The 9,769-nt window shown below is 56.0% G+C and overlaps 1 protein-coding gene across 1 annotated transcript in view; it reads left to right on the forward strand.

The window, feature by feature from the left end:
• VPS37B (VPS37B subunit of ESCRT-I) overlaps positions 1-8,293 on the forward strand; it is a 30,988-nt gene extending 22,695 nt beyond the window's left edge. Inside the window, exons 2-4 of the mRNA XM_052654755.1 lie at positions 3,536-3,707; positions 5,321-5,403; positions 6,119-8,293. Coding sequence (XP_052510715.1) covers positions 3,536-3,707; positions 5,321-5,403; positions 6,119-6,622 — 759 coding nt within the window. The 3' untranslated portion in view covers positions 6,623-8,293. The remainder of the gene's footprint in view (positions 1-3,535; positions 3,708-5,320; positions 5,404-6,118) is intronic.
• Positions 8,294-9,769: the final 1,476 nt, after the last annotated feature.

Raw genomic sequence — 9,769 nt, forward strand, 5'->3', positions numbered from 1 at the left:
TTGTAAAGCTGGTTTGGTGGTGCTGAATTCTCTTTAACTTTTGCTTGTCTGGAAAGCTTTTGATTTCTCCATCAAATCTGAATGCAAGTCTTGCTGGGTCGAGTATTCTTGGTTGTAGGTTTTTCCCTTTCATTACTTTAATATCATGCCATTCCCTTCTGGCGTGTAGTTTCTGTTGAGATGTCAGCTGATAGCTTGATGGGAGTTCCCTTATATGTTATTTGTCATTTTCCCCTTGCTGCTTTTAATATTTTATCTCTCTTTTAATTTTTGTCAGTTTGATTACCGTATGTCTCAGTGTGTTCCTCCTTGAGTTTATCCTTCCTGGGGCTCTCTGTACCTCCAGGACTTGGTTGAGGAAGTCCTTTCCCATGTTCAGGAAGTTTTCAGCTGTTACCTCTTGAAGTATTTTCTCAGCTCCTTTCTCTTTCTCTTCTCCTTCCGGGGCCCCTATAATGTGAATGTTGGTGCGTTTAATGTCCCAGAGGTTTGTTAGGCTGTTTTCATTTCTTTTCATCCTTTTTTCTATATTCTCAGCTGTGGCAGTGATCTCCATGATTGTCCTCCAGGTCGTTTATCTGTTCTTCTGCCTCAGTTATGCTCTTGATTCCTTCCAGTGTATTATTCAGCTCTGTTTGTTCTTTAGTCCTTGCAGGTCTTGGTAAACATTTCTTGCATCTTCTCATTATTTGCCTCCATTCTTTTCCTGAGATCCTGGATCATCTTCACTATCATTATTCTGAATTCTTTTTCTGGAAGGGTGCCTATTTCCACCTCATTTAGTTGTTTTTCTGAGATTTTATCTTGTCCTTTCATCTCAGACATCACTTTCTGCTTTTTCATCGTGATTAACTTTCTATAATAGGGCTTGTTTTAGCTGCTGTGAGACTGTGCTTTTTCTTGCTTCTTCTGTCTGTCCTTTGTTGAATGAGGCTAAGAGGCTTGTGTAAGCTTCTTGATGGGAGGGACTGGTGATGGGAAAAACTGGGTCTTGCTTTGGTGGGTAGAGCCTTGCTCAGTAAAGCTTTAATCCAATTTTCTGCTGATGGGTGTGGCTGCATTCCCTCCCTGCTAGTTGTTTGGCCCGAAGCCACCCAGCCCTGGGGTCTATAGGCTTTATGGTAGGGTTAATGGTGAATTTCAAGAGGGTTTATGCCAAGGGGCACCTCCAGTGCCCCCGTCCCTGTGGTGAGCCCCTGCTGGCCCGCCTCCATAGGAGCCTCCAGCTCCAGCAGGTAGTTTTGGCCCAGTCTCCTGTAGGGGTCACTGCTCCTTTCCTCTGGGTCTTGGTGTGGGCAAAATTTTGTTTGTGCCCTTCAAGACTGGAGTCTCTGTTTCCCCCCGTTGTCTGGAAGGTCTTGGCAGCCCCCATTTTCCTTGCTGGCTAAAAACAGCAGCAAGAGAGGAGGGTGTTTCTACTGTGCAGATTTATAGTGTTGAACTATATTAAACTATAGGCTTAATTTTCTATTTTAAATTAAATTCTGCTTTACATTGAGCCTAATCTTGAGGGCCCTGCCCTGTCATCCAAGTGGATCAGTCAGTCAGTTCAGTCGCTCAGTCGTGTCTGACTCTTTGCAACCCCATGAACTGCAGCATGCCAGGCATCCCTGTCCATCACCAACTCCCAGAGCTTGCCCAGACTCTTGTCCATCAAGTCGGTGATGCCATCCAACTATCTCATCCTCTGTTGTCCCCTTCTCTTCCCACCTTCAGTCTTTCCCAGCATCAGGGTCTTTTCCAATGAGTCACTTCTCATCAGGTGGCCAAAGTATTGGAGTTTCAGCATCAGTCCTTCCAATGAATATTCAGGACTGACTTCCTTTAGGATGGACTGGTTGGATCTCCTTGCAGTCTGAGGGGCCCTCAAGAGTCTTCTCCAACACCGCAGTTCAAAAGCATCAATTCTTCGGCAGCTTAGCTTTCTTTATGGTCCAACTCTCACATCCATACGTGGAAAAACCGTAGCTTTGACTGTAGGGACCTTTGTCGGTAAAGTAGTGTCTCTGCTTTTTAATATGCTGTCTAGGTTTGTCATAGCTTTTCTTCCAGGGAGCAAGCGTGTTTTAATTTCATGGCTGCAGACCATCTGCAGTGACTTGGGATCCCAAGAAAATAAAGTCTGTCCCTTTTTCCGTTTTTTCCCCATCTGTTTGCCGTGAAGTGATGTAGGTGGAGAGATGCAGATTAGGTGTCTTCAAAGGAGAGAGTCTGGGGAAAATGCTGGGAAAGATTGAAGACAGGAGGAGAAAGGGACGACAGAGAAGGAGATGGTTGGATGTCATCACCGACTTGATTGACATGAGTTTGAGTGAACTCTGAGAGTTGGTGATGGACAGGGAAGCCTGGCGAGCTGCAGTCCATGGGGTCGCAAAGAGTCAGACACGACTGAGCGACTGAACTGAAGGAGAGGCTCGTCCCCACCCCCACTCCTCAGTGGTCAGGGCCTCCCAAGATCTTTCTTTGTTCTCACACGTGTGTGTGCGTGCGTGTGCCCACACGTACGCATTGGGAACTGTACAGAAGCACCAAACGGTATGGCTGGAGGGGGAGGGTCAGAGCTGAGGCAAGGAGGCCAGGAATCTACAGTCAGAGGAGCAGGAGGAAGGAAGTAGCAGCGAAAATAGCCTGGGCGGGGTGGGTAGGGTGGGGTGTAAACAGTATCACTACGGGGTGGACCACAGGATGGCTGGTGTGGGGCTGAAGGAGCACTTCTGAGTGAGGCTGGGGCAAAGGTTTCTTCACATCGGGGAGTTAAGGGGGATGCGGGCAAGCGGGGGGGAAAGGGGACTGAACTAGACGCCGACACCGTGGCTTTACTTTTTCATTCAGGTGTACTTTGGGGTTATGTTTCTCTAGCACTTCCTCGCCTTTCTCAGACTTCCCACTGCCCCTCTCACTGAGGCCCAGGTGGGCTTCTCCACCCCCACACAGCCTGTCACCCCCTGGATGCCCAGAACCCCTGTTGGCAGATAGACCCCCTGCCCCCGCCTTTGGGCCGGCGGCACTGGTGGACCAGTGGCCAGGAGCTGGGCCTCTGCTCAGATGCAGAGAGCCTGCGGTGGGCATGGGCACGGAGTAGAACAGGGGCCCTGAGCGGCTGCTTCCCAGGCTCTCATGTTTGATCTCAGATCCTGGTGACTAAGCCTGAATTGACACCATGCCAACCGGCCCTCCTCTGATAAGTTACCCTTTCACTTCTCTAGAGCAGCAGCAACTTGTTTAGGAAAAGCCTAGCTCCGAATGTTTAGAGCAGTCACTTCTAAGAGCACAGTGGCAGAAGTAAGGGATTCTGGTCACAGCAAAGCTCCGGGCACGAAAGCCTTGCATGTTCCCGGACAAAGCCCAGTCTGTGGGCCAGAGGGAGAGGAAATGGCCTTGCTCTTTAAGAACAGACAGCAGTGTTCAAGATTGGGGCTGGAGCTGGGGTGGGGGCAGCTGCCCAGCCAAACATGAGCTCTTGGTGCCGTGGCCCCTGGGGATGGTGCTCGGGGGTTAACACGCCGCTTCTCATCACCCTGTATGGTCCTTTCAGACACAGAACGTTCAGCTCAACAAGGAGATGACGCTGGCCAGCAACCGGAGCCTGGCAGAAGGAAACCTCCTCTACCAGCCCCAGCTGGACTCTCAGAAGGCTCGTTTGACCCAGAAGTACCAGGAGCTCCAGGTGCTCTTTGAGGCCTATCAGATAAAGAAGACCAAGCTAGGTAACGCTTTCAGGGTGATCTTTCAAGAGTAAAGAGCCGATGGAAGGGCGCATTTTCAAGCTGTTGCACTATCCAGGAAAGAAACGTTATTTAGGTAACAATTTCAGATTAAGACAGTGATCACTGCTGCCAAAAACAATCTGTATATAGGATTGTGTCACCAGTTTAGAGAGAGACTTGATTGCCTTTCAACAAGATTGCACCTTTTCCAAACAGCATAGGAAAAAAAGGCAATATTCTGAATGATGATAATACAACTAATGTTTTATCCTGTGAGGTTGGGCCCTCATAGTTAATGCTGAAAGAGATTGATCACTGGAATACTTTATTTTAATGTCACACTTTAATTTGCAGCCATTATGAAGTGATGCAGTTGACTAGCATTGAGGCCTAAGTAGCTTTCAAGGGAACTCTTGAGATTCATAGAAGGTTAAAAAGGGACTTCGCTGGTGGTCCAGTGGTTAGGACTTGGTCCTTCCACTGCCACGGCCCCAGGTTCAGTTCCTGACCAGGGAACTAAGACCTCATGTATCATGCAGCGTGGCCAAAGAGAAAGAGAAGCTAAAAAAATCACTCTCTCCAGTGGCGTTTCAGTACCATCCGATACCGTGATCCCTGTATCTCTCTAACTGTAAAAAGCGTGTGCTGTAACACGCCTGACCAGACTGAGCAGAGGCGAAAAGACTGGTAACGATGGTGCTGGCAGGCACGCGGGGCTTTGTGTTGCTGGGAGGCGTGAGAACTGGAGATGCTGCTTGTCAGCACCTGGTGCAGCAGAGCTGCACGCTCCGATTCCTCAGCCTCGCTGGTGGGCGACTCCCCCACAAACGCAGAGGTTCCCGTCTACCAAGAGACACACGCAAGAGTGCTCCTTGTAGCTTTATTTGTAAGAGCTAAATTTGGAAGCAATCTAAACACCTGTCTCTGGACTGATGGGTAAGTCGTGATACGCAGCTTTCCGTGTCACACGGCGTTGAAAGGCACGAGCTGCCTGTTCATGCCGCCACACGGATGGTCTCAGAGACGTGTGGAGCGAGAGAGGCCAGCACGGAGCACCCTGCGCGAGTCCACTTGGGTGAAGCTCAGAACCAGGCAGCGTTCCTGCAGAGTGGACGTCAGCACCTCTGGGAGCAGGGCTGGAGCCTCTGCAGGCGTCCTATCTCAGTCTGGGTTGGGGGACAGTTTATACACACACACTGAAGGTGTGTCTACTTTAGGCATTTATGTAAATTGTCCTTCAGAAATCCTAAGGAAGTAACGGGGTGGTTGCAGGGTAGGTCAGGTGCACAGTGATCGCCCCTGTATCGTGGGGCGGGTGGCGACACGGCTGCCCTAGCTCGGGCGCAGACCCCCCCCACCTCACCCCCACCCCCCCACCTCACCCCCACCCCGCCGCCCCGTCGCGTGGCCTCCTTCCTCTCCTGCATGTTCCCTCGTTCCCTTCTGCTTCCTGGAAAGTCCGCTCACTGGGTGTGCCTCCCCTGTTGCCTCTCCAGCTAAAGTGCACTTTCTTTGAGGGCATGGGGTGGGGTGTGTCGCTCCGAGGGGCTGGGGGCGATCTCTGAGGGGGTGCTGGTGCCCCCTGGCCACATTGTGCCTCCTGCTTCTTCCAGATAAACAGTCCAGCAGTGCTTCCTTGGAGACCCTCTTAGCTCTCCTGCAGGCAGAAGGGGCCAAGATTGAGGAAGACACTGAGGTAACTCGGGCAGCCCCGGGGGACACCCCAGGTTGGGGCAGGCGGGCCTGTGGGCTGAGGAGTGCACCAGGCAGGGCTCTAGGGGAGCAGCGGGGCGGCCGGGTCTTCCAGTGAGGGGTGCGTGCTGTGCTGAGACTCAGCACCTGGCCTGGGGGTGCCGGCAGCTGAGTTACCATCTGTCCGGGTCAGCTGGCTGGGTGGGGCCTGTGGGCACGGCCTGCCAAGCACCTGAGGCTCGAGCCTTGCTCAGTGATAAGGAAACGAATCGGGGTCAAAAGCTGAGCCGCTGTGGCACACTGGGGCAGCAGCGCGGTGCCAAACTGGGCCCTGTGGTCTGATGACCCACTGGGCGGGGTGGCCCTCGTAGGCACGAGCAGGTTCCTGTCCCGCCAGCCTGCGTGGGGTGAGCATGTCAGGTCGCAGCCAGCGGAGGGAAGAAACAGAGGTCTCGGGCCCTGTCGCTTGCAGGCCACTCTCGCAGGGCCTGCTGCCGGTCCAGTTTGTGGTCCGGGAGGTGGACAGGACCAGCCCTCCTCTCTTCTTGGCCCCTGTCCTGGGTGGGCCACGGTCTGCAGCGAGGAGGGGATGGGTGTTGGGAGGAAGCTCGCCCCGTCTCCCCTTGCCCCGTCTCCCCTTGCCCCAGTCGGTGAGGGGGTCTTCCTCCCCTAACGGCTGACCCGCCCGGCCCATGACCAAGTTTCTCCTGCTCCTTCAGAACATGGCTGAGAAGTTTCTTGATGGAGAACTCCCTCTGGACTCTTTCATCGATGTCTATCAGAGCAAGCGGAAACTGGCCCACATGCGAAGGGTTAAAATCGAGAAGCTCCAGGAGATGGTGCTGAAGGGGCAGAGACTGCCGCAGGCCCCTGCGCCTGCCCCGCTGCCGCCCAGGGTGCCCGAGCTGGCCCCTGCCGCCCCCCTGCCCTACCCCGCCCCAGAGGCCAGCGGGCCCCCCTCCGTGGTGCCTCGGCGCATGCCGCCCCCGCCGCCCCCGGCGCCTGCAGGACGCTTAGCCACGCCGTTCACCGCTGCCGTGGGCTCAGGACAGGCCCTCCCGTACCCGGTCGTGCAGTGCCCGCCCCTGCCCCCCCGAGGGGGCCTCCCCGCCCAGCAGGGCTTCTCTGCGCAGCAGTTTGTGTCACCACCGTACCCGCCAGCGCTGCCCCAGAGACCCCCGCCCCGGCTGCCCCCGCACCAGCCAGGCTTCATCCTCCAGTGAGCGGCCCTTGTCCTCCCCGGGAGGCTCCCTCACTGCCTGCTGGCCGGGGCTGCACACACACAGATGGAGACTGTGGGCACCGGCTGCTCTGCCAGGGTCTCCGGTGCCCGGGGCAGGGTGTCCGGCTGGTTTTAGAGCCATAGGTCAGTGGTGATACACGTAGAACCCTGGTTTTGGACACCGAGGCAGCTGTGTGCGGAGGCTTGGCCGGGCATGGCTGTGGTCAAGCTGGTGTGTGTTCTCAGTATAGTTCCTTGTTCTGTGTTGATGAGCCCCTGAGTTTGGGGAAAAAAGCCTCCCCTCCCCCCAGCACACCTCTGTTCCCACGTTGGAGCGTCGTCTTCCTGTTGCAGCTTTATTTAATAAGCACGGTTCATCATTCTTTATTTTCAAGACGGTTCTGTGCATCCCAGCCCACCACCCACTGCAGCTGCCGCGGTGGGGGTTGGTCGGGTGAACCAGCCCAGAAGGTGCTCCCTGGACCTGTGTGGGGCGGGTGGTCCTCCCAGTCCCTCCCTCCCCAACCCTGGACGCTTCACAGTTGCCCACAGAGTTTGCACTTGGCCCCCAGCCACATCCAGAGGCCGGCAAGTCACGGCCAGGTGAGGAGGCGGGTGGGAGCTGGGCTTGGCACATGGAGGTCGTCCCCAGCTGCTGCTGCTCCTCCTCGAGCCAGCCCAGGCTTCTGTGAAGACCTACTCCTCCGGTATTTTTACTATGTGTGTACTTTTCCTGTTTTATATTGGGGAAGAAAATTTTTTTTTTGACACTCACAAGACCATTCAGGGAAACTTTCGGAAAAATGCACATACAGTTCTGAGCAGGCTGAGATGCAGATAAAGTGACGCAATTTCGTTTCGTGCAAGCAGCGCACGGTCGCACCTGCAGGCCCGTGCTGTGCCTTAGCTTCACCTGGTGCCGGGAGGGGCCAGCCAGTCTGAATTCGTTCCTTGTCGTGTTGCAGGTGGCAGGAAAGTCCACCCACCTTGCACCAGGATACTTATTCATAGCCAATATTCTCTGCCTCTGGCTGGGCGTGGGGCAGGGGTGTGACGGCCGCCAGCAGCCCCTCAGTGTGGAGGGGGGCCAACGAGCTCTGAGGCCCTGGCTGCACCCCGGGTTCTCCCTGCCCCCCGGGCGCTCGTCTGCATGTGCCGTGTGTACCGGATTCCCAGGGCCCAGCTGGGGCAGGGGGTTGGGGGTGGTGGTGCCCCCCTCCACCTGCTGACAGAAAAAGCTGTGTTGAGTGGTGGAACTCGGACCCATGACTCGCCAGCAGGCCGCAGCCCAGAGGACAAAATCCAGGCGGTGCTCAGACGGGTCTGGCCTAGCAGGCCGTGGGCAAGGCCACCACCCTTTGTCCTCAATGACTGTACATTTCTCCTCCTGGACTTGAACTCTGCTGTATTGTTAACTGTTTTTCAAGAGAGCAACTGTACAGGTCGACTTACTGCCCTGCCAATCAGGTGGGCCTGCCACATCTGAACCTCGAGAGTGGTGCCACCACCCCGTACCTCTGCCGTCTGCCCCGCCGTTGGGGGTGCCCGCCTCCTACCAGGGGCGCAGCCAAACACATGAGCTCGGTCGGCGTTGATGGGGGGAAGGGGCCGCCAAGCTGGCCTCGCCGTCTCTCCAGGGCCACATCTGAGCTGTGGCTGTAAAGCTGTAAGATCCTTTTTAATAAATAGAGAATTGTTAATAACAGCCCGCCCTTCATTTGCTCCGGGAGCCTTGTGCTGTGTCTGGTTCTGGCGTCTCGGCAGTCAGCATTCCCACAGCGAAGTGGACCGGTAAGGTGGTTGAAGTTAAGACACAGAAGGCCATGGAGGTGGCTGAGGTGTCCGCCTGGCCCAGGAGCCCCAGCCCTCACAGCAGCGTTGTGTTTTAATCAGCCTCTCAAGGTATGTCAAGAGGATAGCACGTTCCCTCCTCCATCAGAAGGTGCCTTTGGGGTCCGGGCTGCCCTGCCAGCGCCTCAGAGCAGGGCACTCAGGGTGCCCTCTGGGTTCAGGCCAGCCACTGGGAGCTCTGGTGAGGACGTTCTCTGCTGATTTCAGGTAGACTAGAGCTCCAGAGGCTCACCCACAGGTGTTCGGAGGGGGTCCGTGGCAGCATCGTGCGCTGCTGGAGGGTGGCAGGGGGAACCTCGGGCCGTGGCCCCAGGCTGAGCTGCGCCGCGGCCTCTGCACCCCTGGGAGGAGCTCAGGAGTGTGAGCGCTGGAGCCACCCCACGGAGGCTTCCCTGTCGCTGTCTGCATGAAGCAGACGGCACTCCCTTCATGGTGCTGAGGGTGTCAAGGAAACGCGGTGGTTTTCCTGTGAGAGGGCGGCTTCTGCTGAGAAAGCAACTTGCTTTTGTTTACAGGAATGTCTGATGGCTTTCTCTTTGCCCGGTGGCTGCTAGGAAGCTTACAGGCAGATCTGTAGTCTACCCCCAGGGGGCTGGACAGTGCAGTTGGCTCCTCCTTGCAGCCCCATCTGATCTCTCCCTGTCTGGGCCGGGGCCCAGCCCCAGCCAGAGTGGGAGGTGGTGTGCTCACTGGTGGGGGCTCCACGGAAAGGCGTATCCGCTGGGGTCCTGAGTGTAGTCAGCACGCACGCTTCTGCACTGGTTTAGATTTGGTGTGAGAACCGGTGCGTCGGTCTGTTGGCTGAAACCATCTCCCTAGCAGACGGTCAGACTGCTGTTCCCTCCCTGTGCCCTTCCAGCTCGCCGAAGCCCTTTCTCACCTGACCTCATCTGCCCCTCGCACCTCATGGTCAGGAAACCACAGCCCCAGAGCGGGGTGCTTGCAGGAGGCCACGGGGCACGAGCCACCCACCCAAGGTGACCTGCTTCTCCCCCGACCTGCATCGTCCTTGGGTTCCCCAAGCGCTGGCGGCCAGCGGGGAGGCCACGGTTTCTGAGGCAGCTGGCCAAGGCTGTGCCCAAGGTGCTGCTGGGGAAGGTGGGTGCATTGCAGCCCACTGCACTCTGCGGAACCTTGACACCCAGTGCGTTCCCCAGTTTAAAGACTCCATGTCGCCACTACAGTCAGCTGCAGCCAGGAGTCAGGCTCACCACCACGCTCAGATGTGCGACATTCAGGTGAAAGTCTCAACTGCCAGGAATTGGCCTCACCCCTCCCTTTCTGAAAGGGGTACAGC

The sequence above is a fragment of the Budorcas taxicolor genome, chromosome 17 (assembly GCF_023091745.1).
Source record: "Budorcas taxicolor isolate Tak-1 chromosome 17, Takin1.1, whole genome shotgun sequence".
Lineage (NCBI taxonomy): Eukaryota > Metazoa > Chordata > Mammalia > Artiodactyla > Bovidae > Budorcas > Budorcas taxicolor.